The sequence below is a fragment of the Rhineura floridana genome, chromosome 15 (genome assembly GCF_030035675.1).
Source record: "Rhineura floridana isolate rRhiFlo1 chromosome 15, rRhiFlo1.hap2, whole genome shotgun sequence".
Classification (NCBI taxonomy): domain Eukaryota; kingdom Metazoa; phylum Chordata; class Lepidosauria; order Squamata; family Rhineuridae; genus Rhineura; species Rhineura floridana.
This window is the reverse complement of record NC_084494.1, coordinates 3,641,422-3,663,628: the sequence shown is the minus strand read 5'-3', so window position 1 is coordinate 3,663,628 and position 22,207 is coordinate 3,641,422. Positions and strand designations below refer to the sequence as shown.

Here is a 22,207-nt window from a genome sequence, read left to right as displayed (position 1 = left end):
TTTCTGGAGACAGCCAGTGTGGTGTAGTGGTTAAGGTGTTGAACTACTTACTACATGGGAGACCAGAGTTCAAATCCCCACACAGCCATGAAGCTCACTGGGCGGTCTTGGGCCAGTCACTGCCTCTCAGCCTCGGAGGAAGGCAATGGTAAACCCTCTCTGAATACTGCTTACCATGGAAACCCTATTCATAGGGTCGCCATAAGTCGGAATCGACATGAAGGCAAGCCATTTCCATTTCATTGTTTTTCTAAAGAGTTTCACGATGGCTGAATACCCATTTTGTGCAAGACATCTATTAAAGCTAACCAGTTGAAATGGAAGTTGCCCCTAACCAAGCAGAAGCCTCCATTTTGCCCATTATGAAACCTGATAATTTTTGGGCTGGTGGTACTTACTCTTGTGCAGTTCTGATTTTTTAAGTGTGCATGTGCCTACAGGAATACCTGAGTGCATGCCCAGGACAGGAAAAGGCAATGGAGAATAGGCAAGGGGAGACTGAGGGTGGGGACCAGCAAACACTGCATAAAAACATTGCATCAGGGGCGGGCCACCCACTGATGTGGATGCCAAACAATGGAATACCTATGGAAAAACCTGAGATTAAAAAATGGAGTGTGGCTACTTGTGTGTCAATCATGCACTCAGAAAAAATGGGTCTGAATGATCTGTTTGTGACATAAAGCTCCTGTACTCTAAAATTTACATAGTTCTTGGCCATTGGTTGATGGAAATTGTACCAAAGATATCTGGAGAGCACCAGGTTGGGGAAGGGTGAACTGAAACGGAACTTCTCTCGGATATTCTGTAAAGGGGGCACTAGGAGAAGGGGCCCTAAGATAAAGTTCACTATTTGAGGGTGGGCACTGCAAGACTCGGACTAGTGTATGGATGGAAGCAGGGGCCCTTCATGCAGTCTATATGCTTACCCCCTCCCTTATTAGACATATAATGACCCCTCCCCTGTATCCTTCTGAAAACGCAAGCAGAGAGTCCCCTCTGGCCTTCCTGTGTAGCCACGGCTGTAGTTGTCTAGGGTTGCAAGGATAGTGGTGTCACAGACCCCTGTTGTGGGAGCAGGGTCGGCTAACAACATGCTTCCTTGCTCATTTATGCTGATAGGAGCTAGTCGGCATGAAAGGAGGCGAGTCAGCCAGTGAGAAGTCTCTTCTCAGTAGCTGATTTATTTTCCCTTTCATGCTGATAAGCTTCTAGAGTAGGTGAAAAGCAAGCTTCATGAGGAAGCATCTTGGTCACCCCAATCCTGTCCCACACTTTTGATTTTATATAATCAAAGGGTTTCTGGCAACATTTAGACCCCAGAGATAGAGATTTTTTTTGGGGGGGAGCCTTTATCTACAGCAGTTTTATTCAGGTTCTAGAATTCTCTACTTGTAGAAGAGACGGAATCCTTGGAGCGTGGCGCGACTATCGGGAAGGGGCCCTGCGCTTTGAATTTGCCACCACGCTACTGTGTATAACAAGCTCTGGTGTCCCTCGATAATTTAGAAACGGATCTAGCGTTGTGGAAAAGCAGTGTAAAAATCAAAATGTAGGAACCCAAGAAAGTGGCTTGTTTGAGGCCATGGTAGTAAAGCAACCATTGCCAAGGCTAAACAGCCATAAAGCACACACACACCTGTAAACGAAACACAAGCCTTGGCTCTATAAGTACAGCCCAGTCCTGTCCTACGGACAACGCTTCAGCAGCCCTTCGGGCGCTTTGGAAGGCTCTCCACTGTCATTTGGTGGGATTCTTCCCCCTTTGCTACCTTGCTTGAGATGGGGGTCCCGCAAAGCGTCCCAGATCGTTTCCGAGAGGATGCTGGGAGCTGTAGTTTTCATGACGCCTCCTCTTTCGACTGGGCGTGAAGCATGCCGGGAACTAGTGCAGCCCAGCCTCCCGCCTCGTGTGCCGCTTCCCCCCAATGTTTCCCAGCATGCCCTGAAGTGCCCTTCCCGCTGATTGGCTAGCCGCGGCTGACGGCGCATGCGCAATTTTGAGACCCGGGTCCTACGCGCTTTCTTGCAACTCCGCCGAGCCTTTTGGGAGCCGCTAAGCCCGGAGCGGGGACGGCGGGGAAGCGCTGGCCACTGTTCGGTGAGAGGAGAGCGAAGGAGGGAAGAGAAAATAAAAGAAAAAGCCGCGCCTTCGTGCCAAGCGGGATGTTTGCTGCGTGGTGTGGGACGCGTCATACCCCAGGGGGTGACGTCAGAGCACGACGGGTGACGTCAGCTCTGGGCGAGTGGCGTGGTGAGAAAGGAGGGCCATGGCAGCCCCCTTCCCCGCGGTGCGTTCGGAGTGGGGCGGGCGGGGTGAGGCTCGGGGGCGGGAGGAGCCCCGCTGGTCGCGGGGAGAGGGGAAAGGCGGGCCGGGGCCCCGGAAAAGAAAGCTCGGGGCTCGGGCCTACCGGTTGTATAAGCTCTTCTTCCCCGCCCCGTCGGGTTGCAAAGCTCCCAAAATCCAGATGCGCGCGTAGAAGGAGGCTAGCTATAGCAGCAAGGGTCGAGTCAAGGCCGGAGAAGCCCACCCCGGATGCTGGAAGCCTGCCTGAGGAATGGGAAAGAGGTGGTGGGCCTGAGCGTGAGCTGGGATTGACGGGGTGGGCATCTGCGTGTAGGAGGGAGAGCGAGGGACTCTCTGGTCTGTGATGAGGGAGGCCCGCGGGGGCCCGTGTCTTCTTTGTCCTGGTGGGCGAGGAGAAAAGGTGAATGAACTGAAGCCAAGCTGGGATTAGCTGGAGTCTGAGGCTTGGGACTGAGAAAGCAGAGAGAGGCAACTCACCAGAGAAAATAGGTTCAGGAAAGGGCAGGGAGGGGTCCTGTGTGCTGCGGATATTCTAAGGGGGTGGCAGTGGGAAGGGGGCTTGGCTGACATGGCAGGGACACACCACCTGGTGGGGTTCATGAGAGAGCATTTGGGGGCATGGGGGAGGGGAAGATGGGAATGAGGTCAGTGTTTGGGGTTCCTTAAATTGGTGGATCCCCATGTGAGCTAGTAAGGAGGCTCTATTTTGTGTCCGATTCAGATGGTGTGGCCAGGGCAGAAAGACAGATCATAGTTGTTCTCAAACCTGTGAGAGCAAAACTCCACTGTGAAAAAACAACCATTAGAATTACCCTAAGCTGTCATGATAGATGGTTTCCGTGACTGCACCAGCTCTTATCTGTTCTTCTCCTGGATGTGCTGTTTCCTTATCTGGTAGTGAATCATAAACCCTGCTAAAACTGCTCATTGTCTTCTATATTTAAATAGTAAACCAATTTTTTTTTTACTAGACACCGTTGGAAGTGGGCTTGAAGGAGGTTTACAATGAAGAACCAAGATGGGGAAACCAGGGCTGTTCTTCTCCCTGCCAGCCCTTCCAAAATGAGCAGTGGGATACGGCTGGAAAATGGTGACTTAGCTGAGGCTCCCATAGTGATGGCAGGAAGCTGCAAGTGTCCACACCAGCCCGAGATGTGCAGCCTGAACCCTTTGGTTGATGGAAATGTTGAGACCACAATGAGCGAGGGACAGAATAAGAAAGAAGAGGGTGTGTGTTATCACAGGCCGTGTTGCCCTTTTAGTCATTAATTTTATTTCTCCTTGTCCTCTGTCATAGGCTAAGAGTGGCTTCTAAAAACTTTCTTCCTTTGTCTCAGACCCTGTCACCGCTGCTAACAGGGAATGTTGTTTGTATTCTACTCTTTCTTAATCCTCACAGTGCCCATCTTTTCATAAAAAGAGAATTTCAAAGCCAAAATATGCTTGAGGCAAATACTCTAGGATATAGATCAGCAACTTCCTATGCCCTCTTCCAGAAAGTGCTAGTCTCCTCTCTCTCCGTGCCCTAATTCTTTACCACCTCTATTCCCAGCAACTTATTTACTAAACATCAATGTCCATGTGAGTTAGAGGAACTGGAAAATTTGACTTGCCTATCTTTTCAGTGCAATATATACAATGGCTTATGTAAAGTGTTTATTTGTTTTGAACCTTACCCGGGAAGGTCTTTTAGTTTTTATGTCAATTTTCTATTGCCAGGTTCCAAGGATGTTGCAGAAAAACAGTTTTTTGTCTGCCGTTATTATAATGTGTAGCAAATTGACAGCAGAATATATTTACACTCAGTAGCAAATCATCTGGATTGTTGGAAGTATTTATGTGATTCCAGTTAATTGTAAATTTTGCACAGTGATCTGTAGACTTAAAACACAATAAAATTTGATTTGGCTAGTAAAATCTTTCTTCTCTCCATTGTGCATATAGTCATGTGTTACATATGCTCTCAGCTGGCTCATAACCTTTCTCATATTAATATTAAATGGTGTTGCACACTTTTTCCTTCTACAGCACTTTTGGTAGATGAGACTTTATCCCAGCCCCACCAGCCTGTTACATGTGATGTCTCTGAAGAGCTGAGTAGACAACTGGAGGACATTCTGAACACATACTGCATGGATACCAACCAGGAAGCCCCAGGGGATGACAATGGGCAGGTTGAGCCTGTAGAGATGGATGAGGCAGATAAGTGCCGGAGCGAATCCCCAAGGAATGGCGAGCAGGAACAGAGTTGCCCTGAGATAAATGGGGAGAAAGAGGGCCCCAGAGGGGCCAGCGATGAAGGTGGCGAGCGTGATCAGAAACGAACCCAGGAAAAAAAGAAGGCCAAGGGGCTTGGTAGGGGGCTTCTTCCTAAATAGTCCTATGCTCTGCTATTCCCTCCTCAATTTATGTCCCAATCCTAAATTTGACTGCCCTTGCTAAAGAGTAATGATTCATTATGGCAGGCTCTTCCTAGGTCTCTGATTTCTGCCTGCGGTGCTCTGATATCCGAATAGTTGTGTCATGCCAGAGCTCTTGTGTCTGGTATTAGCTCAACTTCTTTCTGCCACAGAAGTTCTGGCCTGCCTTAGTCCGAACTGTAGCGTGCTTAAGGAGAGAATTTCTCAGATTTCTCCCATCATTATGATCTTTTATTTATAAAAATACAATGTGAACTGTCTCTTTTCTGGAAAATGACTTCTATTGGAAAGCAGTAATGATATATGAGATCCAGAAGCAGGCGAGAAAGAGGTGCTTAGCAGAGGCAAGCCCTCGCTCTCCCCTCACCCCTGGCAGCAGCCATGCTACATTATGTTGCCCATTCACATTCTTCCAGGGAACTGGGGGTGGATAATAATCTCCACGGTCTACAGGTTTTCTAGTTCCTTAGAATCCTCTGTTCTCAGTCTCCTACTCCCCCTCCTTTCACTGTGACCTGAAGATGTCTGCTTTGTCCTTTGTGTTCCAGGCAAGGAGATCACGCTGTTGATGCAGACGCTCAACACTCTCAGCACATCTGATGAGAAATTGGCAGCCCTCTGCAAGAAGTATGCTGAGCTGGTTAGTTTCTGTCAAAGTGAGAGGAAAGGTGCTTGAGTGGCTGGCAGTGCAGGAGGCAACAAGAGAGGGCTTCTTCTGGAAGGGAGAACTTATCTCTGAGGAAATCTGATAGCAGGGTGGGGAAGTGTATGTGCTTTACTTTAAATATTCTGTTGTTTGTGGTGGGTCGCAACAGTTTCAGAACCAGAAACATTAAGTGTGTGGTAACTTGTAAACTAGTCAAAGCACTAGTCTGAATGGCAAAGCTTTTTAGGGTGCTAACTCAGCAGGAAACGTACAGAAAGTTTTCATTTTGTTAGTCCAAAGTGCACTTTCCAGGGTTGCAGTCCACACCATTCAAACATGCAGAGTAGGCTCAAGTGCAGCATGATCCAAGACCTGCTTCTCAGAATCCTCTTTGGTGAGATAAAGGAACTGGGGCATAGTTCTTGGATCACACATGCTTACTTAATTGATGGTCCTAACAAATATTTCCACCCCAAGTGATCACTTGAGCTGCTTGTGCTGTTGGACCAGCCCTGCAGGGGGCACTTCAGTCTGCCTTGGTTCTTTGTTGGTCTACTCTACATGGTTAACGGTCTGGCTTCCCATGGCAAGTCAAATGACATTTCAGGGCACAAATGTTTGCCTTTCTTTAGAATGCTTCCTGTGTGCCCATAAGTGTACTGCAACACTCATGTGGGTACCTTGGAAGCTCGTGTGCCTACATCCTTGGCCTTCAGGGAAGGTGTAAAGCCATAATGTGGACCAGTTTATACGTTCAGTAGACTCAAAGCAGTAAAGCTTTTGTTGAACCTTAGTCTTTCAGGCTGCCAAAAAAGGGTGGGGTGTATGTGTGAATGCTGTCCTGTGCGAGGACATTTTCCCTGCATGAGGGTGTGAGTTCTCCCATGTGCCTTCAGAATCTGATCAGCCAGGCTACCTATCTTTTCCAGTGGTGGAAGCGTACGTGGACAGAGCAAGAAATGTGCTGCCGCTTACCTTATACAGCAGTGCATGCTGAGAGCAGAGAGTTGCATTCCTGGGCCATTCCCTCCCATCCAGAGAAGTGTCTGTTGCTATTTGTTGCAGATAATTGTTGCTGCACAATTGCTGCCTTATCTGGGACATGCCTCCCACATGATGGATGATTCTTGTTCTGTGCTGGTAAATTCAGCAGAGGAGGGCTTTGGCACTACTTAAGTAGAGCAAGGTGGCTCAAGCGGAAGGCACCCTGCAATATCCCATGGTGACCCAACAGTTCAGCATCTGCTAGAACAAAAGCAAGCAATGTTGTCAGAGGACCAGTGTCAGCACCTCACCTCCCTTTCTCCTTCACCAGTCGCAGAGAGAGACTTGGTTCACTAGTTTTAAAAGAGAATTGCACTTCGGCTGGGACCTTGACTCTGAGGCTCCTTCTACTCTTTCCTGAGGACTTCGTTGCCCAGCTCTGCTGCCAGAGCCAAACATATGCGCTTACAGCGCTATGCAACTGTGGATCAAATGTGAGAAGGTGCATGCCAGATGCACCAATTAACTTCTTGTCCCTTCTTAAGGGGCAAATTTTGTTTTAAGGAACTTGCCAGTTTTGCCTAGAAATCAAACAAAAGGAGGCCATGCCTTTGATGAGTGCAAAGCACCCGTGCAGTGATGCAATCCCTCCTTCTGTACTCTGAGGCCCTCTGCCAGATGTAAAGAGTCCAGAACCTGTCATGAACATAACAAGAGCCTTCTGGATCAGTCCACTGGCCCATGTAGTCCAGCATCCTGTTCTCACACTGGCCAGCCAGATGCCTGGCCAAGCAGAAGTGTTCAGCAGGTTCCTAGTGATGCCCAGGCTCCTGGGAACCCCAAAGTAAACCACAGGCATCAGTGTGCTTAATGCCAGGTTGCTGCCAATGCCAGTGGGATGTGTGGGGAGAAATTGTAGAATAGTCCTTCAGAGGCTACTGGTAAAGGAGACCGGTCAGAGGATGTACTCGCTCTCCTTTCCTACACAGCAGAGTTCTTCCGGCTTACAAGCCAGAAGTTCAAAGAAAAACATGTTTGTTGGCTGGTATCAGTCGCTTAGTCATAGTATATACAGAAAGTGCACCCAAAAGAAAGGTGGTCAGGTTTTTAATAATCTTCACTGTGCTTAAGAAAAAATGGGATTGGAGAGCTGTCTTAGACCTAAAATACACTTCAGGTACAGAAGGTTCCAGTTCTGAGGTGCTCAGATTGCTAGTTCACCTTCAGTGCTTCCACTAGTGGCTTCTTGTGGCAATTATCTCTTGACCCCAATGGCAATAGAGGGTTCTTCCATTCAGGTTCACCTCTGCCCCTGGGTGTTCACCAAACCTAGATCCCCCTTGTGGCTCAACAACCTTGCCTGGCCAGGATTCCTTGGCTTTAGTCCAGCCAAAAACAGTATTGCATTGCTAGTGCTGAAGGCTTGCCTGGGATGGTGCATCCTATGTTGCTCTCGCCCCACCCCTAAGTGCCCCTCTTGCGTGTAGGCTTAGAAGTTATCTGTTGTCTCTCAGCTCTTCGAGCTGCTGAGTGGCTACCGTCACTCTTCACGTCTGTCCTGACCTTCTCTTTGTCCTGCCAGCTGGAAGAGCACAGAAACTCTCAGAAGCAAATGAAAACCCTGCAGAAGAAGCAGACCCAGTTGGTGCAGGAGAAGGACCATCTACGGAACGAGCACAGCAAGGCCATCTTGGCCCGCAGCAAACTGGAGAGCCTGTGCCGGGAGCTCCAGAGGCACAACCGCACCCTCAAGGCAAGTGAGACCAGCTTGTAAATTGCCACGTGCCCTCAGTCAAATCCCAGAGTGGCAAGCAGTGTGGCGTGCAGGTCCTGGGTTGACTGCAGACCTGTTGGTGCTCAAAAGAGAGATCCCATCTGCATAGGTCAGCCCTCTTTCAAGAAGAGGGGTTCCATCATGCCTCAGGTGTGGCATACTGAAGGTATTACGTAGCCCTCTCAGCTGATTAAAAGAGATAATGGTGAGACCCCCATTTTGATTTTGTGGATAAACTGGAGAAGGGGGTAGGATGGGGAGAATGAGGAATACACAGCAGCTAAACTGGATTTGAGCAGGTAGTGGCCTATAACGGCTTATAACTAATTGCTTCACTCCCATGAGTAAGTCTGTTTTTAGCCAAGTGGTTTCTGCTGTTGACCTGCAGCGATTCTCTGAGTGGCAGAAGTCTTGAGGCAAGCCGGGCTCTCTCCTAGCCCTTCTTTTGACTGGAGAGGCCAGGGATCAGACTGAGAGCTTTCTGCCTGCAGGAGTCATTCTTCCCCTGACCTGCGGCCCTTCCTCTGCCCCCTGACCTTCAGGCTCATCTTCCCCTCTGGTCTCTCTAGGAGGAGGGTGTCCAAAGAGCCCGGGAGGAAGAAGAGAAGCGGAAGGAGGTGACATCCCACTTCCAGGTGACCCTCAATGACATCCAGCTGCAGATGGAACAGCACAACGAGCGCAACTCCAAGCTGCGTCAGGAGAATATGGAGCTGGCTGAGAGGCTGAAGAAACTCATTGAGCAGTACGAGTTGCGGGAGGAGGTGGGCGGTCCGCATTGAGTGGTGGGTGCGCTTTAGGATGGGGGGATGGGGGCGCCAGAGCGGATGAGAAGAGTCCCCAAATCTCAGGGACCTTGATTTCATAGCCAATGTAAAGATTCATACAAGTGAAGTGGAAATGTCACAAGAAGTAAAATCAAAATATTGACTATTATTTAAGTAATTTATATACCACTCCGTATTTCAAAGAAATAGTAGTTTTGGAGTAGTTTACAGCATCATAAAAAAATCACCAGTGAAAAAAAATCCAATTAAAAATCCACATTTTCAAGCAGAACAGAACAATTAGATAAGAGATCTTCTTAAAATATCAATATCAGCTAAAGCAACAACGTATGGAGACCATTAACAATTACTAGTAGATCCAAAGTACAGAAATACAAGAGAGACAACTGGCCCTGCCCACCAAATGTGCGAGCGTTTATGCGTTTATGGTAGCAGCAACAGCTGTGCTCTCACTTCTGCTTACTTCCTCAGCTTAATCTCCACTAAAAGGTGAGGTGAAATTACACCTTTCCCATCCTTGCTCTCACCAGAGAACACCCGCAATCATTCCTATTGATGATAAATGTGGTTATCTTTTGGGTTTAGACATACATCTTAGATCTGTTTCTACTTGTAGAAATCTGAATTCTACCTTCTAAGATTTTCAGGTTTTTGTCTATGGCCATAAGGGCTAGAATTCCTGGCTTTTCATAAATGAAAGTTAAGGCTTGCAGCAGGTTGAGTTCTGTCTCAGATTCCAAATCTTACACTTGTGTGGCACTTTTACAGACAGCTCTACTGATTGCACTAATATAAGGTGAATCAAGCACAGCCTTGTCCTGATTTTTTGGATGAGTTTCAGTTGGTACAGCCTGAGGACGTTGACAAGGTGCTTGGACAGGTTCGTGCAAGCAGTTCTGTGCTGGATCCTTGCCCTTCTTGGCTAATAAAAGCTAGCAGGGATGGAACAGCCAGCTGGGCCAGGGAAGTGATTAATGCCTCTCTGCAAGAGGGGGTGGTCCCTGGCTGCCTGAAAGAGGTGGTAGTGAGACCACTCCTGAATAACCCTCCCTGGACCCAGAAAATCTTAGTACCTATAGGCCTGTGGCAAATGTTCAATTCCTGGGCAAGGTCCTTGAATGAGTGGTTGCAGGCCAGCTCCAGACACTCTTGGATGAGACCGATTATCTGGATCCATGTCAGTCGGGTTTCAGGCCTGGTTTTGGCACGGAAACAGCCTTGGTCGCCCTGTATGATGACCTTTGTCGGCAGAGAGACAGGGGGAGTGTGACTCTGTTGATTCTCCTTGATCTCTCAGCGGCTTTTGATACCATCGACCAAGGTATCCTTCTGGGGACACTGGCTGAGTTGGGAGTTGGAGGTACTGCATTGCAGTGGTTCCGCTCCTGCTTGGCAGGTCGCCTCCAGAAGGTGGTGCTTGGGGAACATTGCTCGGCACCCTGGACTCTCCAGTATGGGGTTCCGCAGGGGTCAGTTCTGTCCCCCATGCTGTTCAATATCTACATGAAACCATTGGGTGCGGTCATCTGGAGCTCTGGAGTGTGTTGCCATCAGCATGCTGACGACACGCAGCTCTATTTCTCCTTTTCATCTTCAGGTGAGGCTGTCAATGTGCTGAACCGGTGCCTGGCTGTGACAATGGACTGGATGAGGGCTAATAAACTGAGGCTCAATCCAGACAAGACTGAGATGCTGCTAGTGGGTGGTTCTTCTGACCGGATGGGGATGTCCAACCTGTCCTGGATGGGGTTGCACTCCCCCTGAAGGAGCAGGTTCGTAGCTTAGCACTTCTAGAACCACCTTTGTCACTTGAGGCTCAGGTAGCCTCAGTGGCACGGAGTGTCTTCTACCAACTTCGGTTGGTTGCCCAGCTACGTCCCTATCTGGACAGAGATAACCTGGCTTCAGTTGTCCATGCTCTGGTAACCTCCAGATTAGATTACTGCAATGCACTCTATGTGGGGCTGCCTTTGAAGACTGTTCGGTAACTGCAGCTTGTGCAAAATGCAGCAGCCAGATTGGTAACAGGGACCAGACGGTTCGAACACATAAAACCGATTCTGGCCCACTTGCATTGGCCGCCTGTATGTTTCCAAGCTCGATTCAAGGTGCTGGTTTTGACCTATAAAGCCTTATTTATTTATTTATTTATTAGATTTGATTAGACGCCCATCTGGCAGAGGTTAGTCTGCTACTCTGGGCGACATACAGCAAAACACAAATACAGTTCATATAAAAACAAGAGCATTAAAGGTTAAAACACCCCCAAAGCTGCACACTGCCAACCTAACCCCCCTCCCACACCTGGTTAAAGAGCCAGGTCTTCAAGGCCCCCATATACTCAGCAGGCTTTTGTGTTCTCCAGGCTTAGGACCACAATACCTGATGGAATGCCTCTCCCGACATGAACCCACCCGTACACTACGCTCAACATCAAAGGCCCTCCTCCGGGTGCCTACTCGGAGGGAAGCTGGGAGTCTGGCAACAGGGAAAGGGCCTTCTCAGTGGTGGCCCCCAAATTATGGAATGATCTCCATGATGAGGTGTGCCTGGCACCAACACTGTTACATTTTCAGCGCCAGGCCAAGACTTTCCTCTTCTCCCAGGCATTTTAGCATGTGTTTTTAAATTGTTTTTCATTTTTTTTCAAATTGTGTTTTTTTGTGTGTTTTAAAATTTGTATGTTTGTTTTTATTGTTTTAATTGCTGTAAACCGCCCAGAGAGCTTCGGCTATGGGGCGGTATATAAATGTGATAAATAAATAAATAGAAGAGAGCGTCGAGTCTGTAGAGGAGCAGTTGGTAAACTGACATGTGAAAGTTACTTTTTCAGTTTGCCCCATTATTTTTCTTCCCTTGGGTCCTTTAGCTTTTTTCCAGTTCCTGTCTAGTAATTGATGTCTAGATATCTGTCCTGTCTAGATCGCTTCCATTTCAGAAATGAGCTACAGCACATCCTTTGCATGTATAAAGCGACAGGTTCAATTCCAACCGTCTCCAGTGAAAGAGAATCCCTGGAAAAGATCTCTGTGCATTGCATTGAAGAGCCACTGCCTGTCAGAGTAGACCAGCTTGGAGCCCTTCTGACATTTTGGCCTACAGCTCCCATCAGCTCCAGCCAGCACGACACTAGTTGGGAAGGCTGGAGTAGATAGTGTTGCGCTGTGTGGCCAAGGGTCCTGTGTTCAGGTTCCTGTGTTCATAGTAGCCACTAGCCTGTTATGAGTCTGATGGCTTTTCAGTACCTCAGTTTGCGTTAAACTGACCTGTTCTATGCACGCCCAAATATTAAAACACTTTCATATTCAGTGAAATAGTGCAGGTTCTTCCTAAGGCAGCCTCCCCGTGAGCAACAGCTTTCCTTTGGATAACGTCACTTGTGGAAGTGGCTTGTTATTTGTGGCTTTGGGGTCTCGCTTTGGCCAGTGGTGGCTGCTGTTGACTGACAAGCTTGTTTTATCTTTCCATTGGCAGCACATTGACAAGGTCTTTAAACACAAGGACCTACAGCAACAGCTAGTGGATGCCAAGCTCCAGCAGGCCCAGGAGATGCTGAAGGAGGCTGAGGAGAGGCACCAGCGAGAGAAGGACTTTGTGAGTCATGGTTAAATGGTTTGAGAAGAAGCCCCAGTCTGGCTGCCACTGCTGAGCATCCCGTACGTGGACAGTTGTCCAAGCTAGTGAGGCCATTTCCTGTCTTCCTGGACTGTTGGTGTTTGGGGCAGCCAGAGTTGGATCGGGCCCTGCTTGCCTCTTAAACTGTTCTCTGACTATTGTGGGCTGGAGGGAGGTTTCATACTGCTGGGTCCTGTTCTACTGAGGTCGTAATAGTGAGTTCATTTCTCTTACTGCCTTTGCTTCCTCTGTTTCTCCTGTTTCACAGCTATTGAAGGAAGCTGTGGAGTCCCAGAGAATGTGCGAGTTGATGAAGCAGCAGGAGACGCACCTCAAGCAGCAGGTGTGCTGGCGTGCGGCACTTCTGTCTCCCTACCCTGCCCCCTTGCTATACTATTTATTTATTTTATTGAGCAAAATTTATACTCTGCTTGAATGTAAGAAACCTCTAAGCAGTTTGCAAGAGACATTAAGATTATCCATAAAACAGTTAAAAACAAGTAATTAACTCTAGAAAGACAATTTAAACAGCTGTAAACTGAAAAGATTAAAACGCATCAACATCTACATGCCTGGAGTAGGCTTGCCTAAAGAGAAATGTTTTAAGCAGGTGCTGAAAGGAATACAGCAAAAGGGCCTGTCTGATGTCAGCAGGCAGGGAGTTCCAAAGCGTAGGTGCTGCCGCACCAAAAGAATGATTTCTTACAAGTGTGGAACGAGTATTATGTAGCACCTGTAACGGCCGGTTCTGCTTTTCTAGACAAAATCCACTTCCTTAGAATGGGGAAGTATGATCTTCCGTGTAACCTGCTGGCAGGATCAGCTGTCTTGACAGGTGCATGGCTAAAGGATCAGTTGCTTTCTCAAAGCCTAATTTGGAACATTTAGTCACTTTCGATTATTTAGTTTGAGTTCCCAGCTTGAATACTGAGCAGTGCCCTCCCCCTGCCCCCTGGTTCACTGTTTTCAGTAAATGGTCCCTGAAGTCTGTGAGAGAGATCTGCTCCCCTTTCTCTCACTCAGCTCTGCTCTAAAGAAAGAGCTGCAGATGTCACACTTCTTCTTTACTTCTTTTTTCCTAGCTGGCCCTCTACACAGAGAAGTTTGAAGAGTTTCAGAGCACACTCTCCAAAAGCAGTGAGGTGTTCACAACCTTCAAGCAAGAAATGGAGAAGGTACTGTATGTTCTTGTTGCCTTCGGTCCAGGGCAGGTGCTGCCGCTTGTGTGTGCTAGCAGAAGGGAGGCTCTTACCCTAATCTGCGCCCCCATGCTGTGAAACAATCCTTGTTTCATGCAGGCTGGCACTGAGTGTGCTTCTCCCAGGAAAGTTACTGTGAAGCACATCAGCCCATCCCCTTTGCCAGGGGAGTGCACCACCTGAACTGTGTCTGCTGAAGTTCCAGGGTGGCTGCAACATCTCCTTACTATATTGTGCCCATAAGCAGCAGAGGAAAAGATGGGGGGGGAGACATTCAGCGGACCTGCTGTGGTCCCTTCATCATCAATTTAAGAAACAGATTTTCTGTTAAGGCTTCATTGCCCACCTGAAGCCTTTGACATTAGGCAAGGTAAAAAAAATCTAAATTAGGCTTGTACAATGTGGGTAGGAAGTTGCCTTTTATATGGAATCAGAAAATTGTTCTGGGCTGGAAAGACCCATATTTCTCAGCTCTGCATTTGGAGATAACCTTGAACTTGTCAAAACTCCTAGCATGTGTCTATGTTAGTCTGGTGTGGCAAAGCCAACAGCATCCTGTAGCACCTATAAAGACTACCAAAGTAATACAGTAAGGCCCCACTCATACGGCGGGTTAGGTTCTGGACCCCTGCGGAAAAGTGGAACATACAAGGCCGCTTGAGTCTTTGAACCGCTGACCTGGAGGGTGCCAAGTACCGACCCTGGGTCGGAGGTAAACGAGTGTCTGACCCCCCCCCACACACACACGTGATGTCTTGCCCCAGCCTTGGCCGGACGCTGGGCCCCCTGCAGCAAGGGGAGATGCGTCAAGGAAGAGACAACCATGGCCTCCTCCGTCCCCCTGCAGACCTCTGGAGTTTCCCTCCCTGCGGCCCAGCGTGCCCGAGGGGGTGTGGGTGGAGGCTGGGCCCTCCCTGTGTCTGTCGAGGAACGGCAGTGAGACCTTGGCAAGAAGGCCCCGCGAACGCTAGCCAGTCGCGTCTGCTTGCCTGGGCCCTGACCCTAGGGCTCAGGCAACGGAACACAACTGCATGGCGGTCAAGTCTGAGGGCCGTGCCATGTGAGTTCTGCCGGTCTTGTGAGGGGGAACCCGGCTGCTTCCCATGCGTTGGCGGACATGGTGCTGCTGTGTTACCATTGGGCCGCGCGTTGCAGAGGGGGCTCGTGCCTCCTCTGTCCTCCCCGCTTGCGGTTTTCCGGACCCAACCTGTCCCCGCTTTGCCGTTTGCATCGGCTCTCCCAGTCGGCGGCCATCCCTCCCTCGGTCGGATGCATGCCCATGGCCCCCCTTCCCCTGTCCCCGAAGGGCGGGCAGGGCGGACCAGAGGGACATGCCGCATGGCGCTGAGGCAGGAGCCGGTCGGTCGATGTGGAGGCTTTCTTCGAGCGGCGGGGTGTGGGACTTCAGGTCTAAGGAAAGGTTCCTGTGGAAAAAATAGGGAGGTGTGATCTCCCTCTCCCTTTTTTAAAAATGATAATATTGTGGGTTGGGGATAACCCAGCACAGATTTTGCTAAGGGAAGGATTAGAACATAATGAACACGGATATAATTGAAAACTGCCATATTAGCGGAACGCCGAAAAGCGGAACCCTAATGTGTGGCAGAAGATGTTCTACCAGTATGGCTGAACATGGAACTAGAATCGACAACACATGGGACTGATTCCAAGCACTGACCTCTGCTGCTGAGCTGTGCTTGGCTTCTTGGGTGATGTGCGGGCCTGGTCTAAATAAGTTTACTGCCACGTTGGCTGTTGACTGCTTCCTTAGTGCAAGAGCACAAGGTTACACATCCTGACAGGTGCCTTAGTAACTGGCTGACTTACATTATTTCCTTTCCTGTTTGCAATTCCACAGATGACAAAGAAGATCAAGAAGCTGGAGAAAGAAACCACGATGTACAGGTCCCGCTGGGAAAGCAGCAACAAGGCCCTTTTGGAAATGGCAGAAGAGGTAACGTCTCCCCTCCCCCAAAGCTCTTAGGGGAATGAGACCTTCAGGGCAAGATGCACAGTCAGGCAAGGCCCAGAAATGGTATTCCTTGCGTGGAGAAGCTTTGTGTGAATGCTTCTTATTTCCCTGTGAAGGATTGAACCCACCCACCCCCAATCCCACCCAAATTATTGAAATCCTTAAATGCTCAAGATTCTAAATAGTGTTCTAGAAATTAGGTTCTCTGGAAGATTAAACCTCAGTTCTGGATTTATAATTTTGGGTTATATTTGCAAGTTCATTTCCCCCTGACTCAGTACTCAGGAGAGAATAGACCCTAATAAATATTGGCAGATCCAGTACATGTTGCTGAGCCCTTTTGTGATTTAGGGGACAAGCTTAGAAATGCTGAGCTATCTTTTGCTGACATTTCAAACTGGACATGGTTTTTACCTCCCCCCAGTGGTCTTGCTGTGCAAATGGATTCTCAGTTGTCAGAAGCATTCTCCTCCCCCCCCTTCCCCCCTCTTTGAGAAATGTTGGCTTATTAGCAAAATCACAAATCCTAGCCATCAGAAGCAACCTCCACTGCTGTCTTCGTTTTGTGGATGTCATCCTGTGCACTGAGTTGGGGTTCATGAAGGCTTTGGGATTTTTTTGTTAATGTTTTAAATATATTTTTATTTTTAATAGTTTTCCAGAAAATGCATTTATTAGTGCCTTTACAAAATACATCAACATCATAAAATAATATATTTACAGTGTTTGCTATATGCATTACAGTATACAATAAACCAAAATTAAATGGTCATACGTTTTCTTGGATCCTGTTACTCCAACACACAACAAACAGGCTCCATTCTTCTCTAAACAAGTTATTCTGTCTCCTGCATTCCCTGACCCGTACAATGTTAGTCAGTTTAACTACATAAACAATATCCCATAATTTAACAATCCATTCCTCCATACAGGCATATCCCGCTTTAACATATGCAATGGGACCGGAGCGTGTATGTAAAGTGAAAATGTACTTAAAGTGCAGCAATTATGTATGCATGTACTGCACTGCAATCGCCACTAGATGGCAGCGGCGTCATGCCATTAAGTGTCCGCATGCGTTAAGCGGGGTATGGTGGCATATGGAGCATGTACGTTATAGCGAGGCGACGTTAAGCAGGGTATGCCTGTAGTTGGAACTCTTGCTTGCTTCAAGTTTAATGAAATCAGCATTTGAGCCACTGTTAAAAGGTGTATTACCATTTCTTTGTCAACAGTGTACAAGGTCTTTAACAAATCTAAAAAGGACAATTAAAGGGTCACATGGAAGCCTGTTATTTCAATCTCATCCAGTACTTTTACCAAAACTTCATTATTTTCAGGCAAAGCCAAAAAATAGGGCCATATCTATGTTTGCAAATTTACATCTCCAGCACAAATTACTAACATTACTATAAATATGGTTACGCCTTACTGGTCAAATACTATTGGAAAATAAATTTATAAAAGTTTTCTTTCAAATTTATACTAATTGTTTCGTATCCATAGCCAGTTCCAGACTCTTACTTAGATGTCTATTCCCAAATCTTTTTCCCAATTTCTTTGGTAGGTATTATTGGTCATGTCCATATTTATAATAATCTTGTACCGCTTGCTGAATAGATTTTTGCAATTCTGAGTCATTAGTATTTTTCCCCAAATTTGTCCATATTTTCTTAATAACCTTAAAGCTATATTTCAAAGTTGTAGATACTGAAAAAAGTGGTGGTTGGGATTGCTGCATTTCATCTCTGATTTCAACATATGTTTTAAACGTCCCTTCTTTTATCAGCTTAGCAGTTTCAATTAGCCCATATCGTTTCCACAAAAATTAATTGCCCAGCAATGTAATCTATTTCTTCAGTGTACATTAACACATTGCTGTTAATGGATATAATTCTGGGCTTAATTTCCTTTTGAATTAGTAATCAGATTCCTGGTGCATGGATTTGATTTTAGTATATCTTTATCAAAATTCTATTGATACCAAAGTGTGTTTTTCAGATATGTTAAAACATTTTGTTGCTCTAGGACTGTAGCTCTATCAGACTGAAACCATTCTTTTGAATGCATTAACATAGCTGCTTCATCATATTGTTTTATGGAAAGGATAACCTGCCTGTTTTTATCGTTCTTATTGGGGTTTTTTTCCAACTCTTGGTTTCTTTCCACTCCACACAAAATTTATAAACACATTTTGCCAATTTAAGAGTCTTAAAGGCAAACCATTCAGACTGGTCAAATGTATTTTATAACCTGACTTTTGACTGTATTCACCTATCAAGTTTGTCAAACGCAGTCATTGGATCATATACAAAGATTACAACATTGTTAGCTTACAATTAATTTTAAATTCTTCTCTGCCTACTTTAACAGCCTTTCATGTTTTTTGCTGCTCTGATTGCCCCTGCTGAAAGTTCTATGGATAAAGCAAATAGCAGAGGTGAAAATCTGCAACCTTGCCCCCTTTTAAACAAAATTTATCTTTCAAATCCATTTACCAATACATAGGTAATAGGATTAGTATAAATAATCTTCATCCAAGATGCAAATTGGCCTCCTGATCCTAGTCTAGTACAGTAGGGCCCTACTTATACGGCAGGTTCCGTTCCGGACCCGTGCTGTAAAGCGGAAATCGCCATAAGGCGGAACCCCATTGACTTTAATGGGGCGCATGATGCGAAAATGCTGCAAAAGCGGCAAGATCAGCTGTTAAAGAGGGGAGGAAAACCGCCATGTAAGCGGAGCGCCGGTAAGCGGGGCCCTACTGTATTTATAATAGAAACCCGCACTCCACGCTTTTTTCAACATCCAAAAACACAAAACCATATGCTTCCCTTGCTTGTTTGTTTTTAGCAATATGCATTATGTTTATTAGTTTGCTTATATTTGTTAAAGGTTTGTGATTTTTTTATAAATGATTTTTTTATATAAATATGCAATTACTTCATGTAATCTTGAGGCCAAGATGGAAGTCAAGATCTTAAATCTTGGTTTAACATGTCTTGAAGATTCAACTCTTGTAGTTTTCTTATCTTTTTTTGGAATCACTGTGTTCTTTGCCTCTTCCCACATCTTTGGAAATAAATGATTTTGCATGATTTCATTCATTATACTCAGTAATGGTTGTTCTGTTTTATCTAAGAAGTTTTTATACAGGGTTGATTTGATTTAAATCTGATTTGATTTCAATTTTAGTGATTAAATCACAGTTTAAATTGCTAGTGAGGAAGATTTCATTTAATCGTCATTTTTCAGAAGTACATTATTGTTTAATATAACCTTAATGCATATTCAGAGATGTAAATTTCATTAGAAGATAGGTGCACACTAAGCAATTATTCTGAGTTGTTTCCAGGTTAAATTTCATCAAAAAATGGGATGATAATTTGGTCATTTTAGTACCAAAGCAGAAGGAACTTGTGAAGTCATTCAGGGGATGAACCAGCTCCAACTTTTCAATTAATCACATTTTTGTCATGATCTGCCAGAATCACCACCACCAAACAGGCTTTTAAATTGTCCTATTGCTTAATCTTCTGGTTAGTTTTCTTCTTCAGCAAACAACAACATTAACAAAACACGAACATGGATGTTTGAATGGATAACTATTTCAAATTTTAGATAGATGTAAAGTTCTTTAAAAAAAAATAGGAAATTTCAAGTCAACATGAGAAACTTAAAATATTGGGTGGTTCAGTTAACTCTGTCTCTTCTTTGTCTTGCTTGTTCATTGTCTGGAAAAGAAAGACAAGCTTTCCTGCTGTTTCAGTTCCCAATTTATTTCTCAATTTAGAATGAAGTAGTCCAAAGGAAGAAAAAAATCTCTGTAAACAGCAGTAACCTCTTCTGCAGGTGAAGAGCTGGATTACCAGTGGTCTCTGAATGCAAATGTTTAAATGACTTCTACCAGCTCACTGGTGTGATTTCCTTTAACACTTTGTCAGCAAAGTATTTCTTGAATTGGCCACTCTTAGCCCTGAAATTTATTATAGCTGGTATTAAGGAGGGATAATAGTTGGATGCCCATGTCATAGCCAACTCCTCTTCTTCAGCTGTTAAAGATTGACCCTGATACCCAATATTGAGAATATTGGCTAATTGTTTTAAGAAAATTTTGAAATCCGATTTAAATTTTAAAAATCTGATTTAAATAAAAAACCTGTTTTTTTAAAAAAAATTCTAAAAATCATTGATTTTTATCAACCCTGGTTGATTGTAAATTATAATCCCCCTCAAGGAATATTATAAAATATTCAGATGTGAAACCATCCATACCAGGAGCCTTGTTATTTTTAGGTGGTTAATTGTATTCCACAATTCAATAATTGAAATCGGTCTTCGTAACAGTTCAACATTTGTTGGTCTCAAACAGGGTAAATTAATTCCGGATTTCGACTGGACATCAGGAGAAATTTCCTAACTGTTAGAGCCATACAACAATGGAACCAATTACTATAGAGGTAGTGGGCTCTCCGACACTGGAGGCATTCAAGAGGCAGCTGGACAGCCATCTGTCGGGAATGCTTTGATTTGGATTCCTGCATTGAGCAGGGGGTTGGACTTGATGGACTTGTAGGCCCCTTCCAACTCTACTATTCTGTGATTCTAGGCCAGGCAGGCGCAAGGAGGCCAGTGGCACAAGGAGGAGGAAAGGGCCAGTGTGTGGACCAGAGACAAATTGATCACCAGCAGCTCATAAGCTACTTAGAGATGTTTCCCGTGCTAATAAACAAACAGCTTTCCTGAAGTTAGGGAGTGTCTTACGAGCTTTCTTTAAGTAATGTCCTTTGGTTATCTCTTCCTGATCTCTTCTTTACCTTGAAAAGCAGGCAGAAAGTAGCACTGAAATAAATTTTGTTACCTCTTGCAGAAAACTCTCCGGGACAAAGAACTGGAAGGGCTCCAAGTGAAAATCCACCGCCTTGAGAAGCTCTGCCGGGCCCTGCAGACTGAGCGCAATGACCTGAACAAGAAGGTGCAGGACCTGTGTGTGGTTATGGCCCCTGTTGCTAGCATGGACATCCAAGAGCCACAAAAGGACCAGTCCCAAGGCAGCTCAGATGGGCTGGCACTGCAGGGCACTGCAGCAGGGGAGTGCCTTGCTCTGGCACAGGCAGTGTGCTGCACAGGACCAGCTGAGAGGCTTGGTGAGGCAAGCACAGGAGCACCCCCTCAAGGCAAGACTGAGGAAGCTGCTCTCTCTCTTGAGTAACGAGGGAGGGAGGCTAGCAAACCCAGAGATGAGGCCCCAGGCCTGGGGGTGAGAGCTCAGTCCCCACATCTGGGCTTTAAGGTGTTCTAGTTAAAGCTTTTGACAATATTGAAGGCTTTTCCTTGCTTTTTGCTTTTTTAAAAATCTAACTATATATATATTATATGATACGATGTGCAGGGGAAGTCCCACTTTTTATATCTAGGTATATAAACTAGATTGAACCATTTCTTTGTGTGTTGTGTGAACATCTCTAAGTGTGTAGCACTTTTACCAAAAGTCCTTCTCAAGTGTGGGTGTGGGGGGATCTTGCCAACTCCAACCATACCCTCATTCAGTTTTGGCTGTTGCAGCTGAGCATGGGTGCTGTGCCACGAGTACCAACTTAAAACGAAAGGCTGCTATCAAAGGGGCTCTTTCCTAAAAATATATTTTTTAAAACAAACCCAGAGTATTAAAGCCAGAACAGGAATTCCGAATAGGAGTTTGCTATAATGTAGGCTATTTTTAGTGTGTAGAGTCCCCCCCCCCCGATAGAATAAAGTGGATATGGGCATTTCATGGGAACAAGAGACTGAGGCTTTTGAGCCCTGTTGGTTTGGGAGAGGGGGTGGTGTCCCTCTCTGAGACTGTGCTACTTCCAGAATCTGTATTTCAGCAGCCTTACAACTTCACAGTTGCCTCTACGCTTATATGCACTCACATACACGTGTATGTATTAAAATTTTAATCCAAAGGTTTTACTTAAGTGTTTTGCACATGATGAGCATCCATGCACATGTTTCTGCATGGTGAATCCTCTGGGGAGTTGGGAACAGATCCGCCATTGTATAATGATGAATCCTTTCGGGGGGGGGTGATTCCCCTATTGTGTTACACTCCTCTTTTGGGGGACCTTGGTACTAAATGTTAGTCACAGGTTCAAGGGAAAAAACCCTAACCTCCCATTTCAGACAACTCAGGCAGCAAGTCCAGGACCTAGAACCAACTTGACACAAATCTGGAGCTATCTGAAGATTGCGCCCAGTGGCTGGACTCCGGCATTTACTTACCTTAACAGCACTTTCCTTGGATCACCTTCTCTACATGTCAGTAAAACGGAGGTGTCCTATTTCATTTTCAGTCATGCTGTTGCTAGTTTAAAGTCTTTATGCTCTGAGGGCTGATTTTATACTCATGAGTTTAATTTGTGCTGCTTCCTGGAGTTAAAAACCAGCTACAAACATTCCTTGTATTTTAGTAGCTGCTGCCTTTGCTTTTAAAACTCCTCTCTTGGACCATTTTTAGCC

The 22,207-nt window shown here is 46.0% G+C and overlaps 1 protein-coding gene across 4 annotated transcripts; it reads left to right on the top strand.

Annotated features, from left to right (window-relative positions):
* The first annotated feature begins 1,942 nt into the window (after window positions 1–1,942).
* Window positions 1,943–21,147, top strand: TXLNA (taxilin alpha). 4 transcript variants are annotated; one of them, XM_061596760.1, is made up of 11 exons: window positions 1,943–2,101; window positions 3,280–3,536; window positions 4,337–4,663; window positions 5,277–5,368; window positions 7,941–8,111; window positions 8,702–8,896; window positions 12,395–12,514; window positions 12,804–12,878; window positions 13,618–13,710; window positions 15,593–15,688; window positions 20,577–21,147. In XM_061596760.1, exons 2-11 carry the CDS (start codon window positions 3,314–3,316, stop codon window positions 20,916–20,918), a joined length of 1,734 nt encoding a protein of 577 aa, XP_061452744.1. In that variant the 5' UTR covers window positions 1,943–2,101; window positions 3,280–3,313; the 3' UTR covers window positions 20,919–21,147. The 4 variants fall into 4 exon arrangements, with proteins under 4 accessions (XP_061452744.1, XP_061452747.1, XP_061452745.1 ...); XM_061596763.1 differs by lacking the exon at window positions 1,943–2,101 and adding an exon at window positions 2,162–2,254; XM_061596761.1 differs by lacking the exon at window positions 1,943–2,101 and adding an exon at window positions 2,194–2,291.
* Window positions 21,148–22,207: the final 1,060 nt, after the last annotated feature.

What these genes read in the sequence shown, in the direction of transcription:
- TXLNA (XM_061596760.1), top strand. Translation starts at nt 3,314, where the DNA reads ATGAAGAACCAAGATGGGGAAACCAGGGCTGTTCTTCTCCCTGCCAGC. An exon ending in GGCACAACCGCACCCTCAAG is followed by an intron (nt 8,112 to 8,701) that starts GCAAGTGAGACC and finishes TGGTCTCTCTAG; the next exon opens with GAGGAGGGTGTCCAAAGAGC. An exon ending in ACCAGCGAGAGAAGGACTTT is followed by an intron (nt 12,515 to 12,803) that starts GTGAGTCATGGT and finishes CCTGTTTCACAG; the next exon opens with CTATTGAAGGAAGCTGTGGA.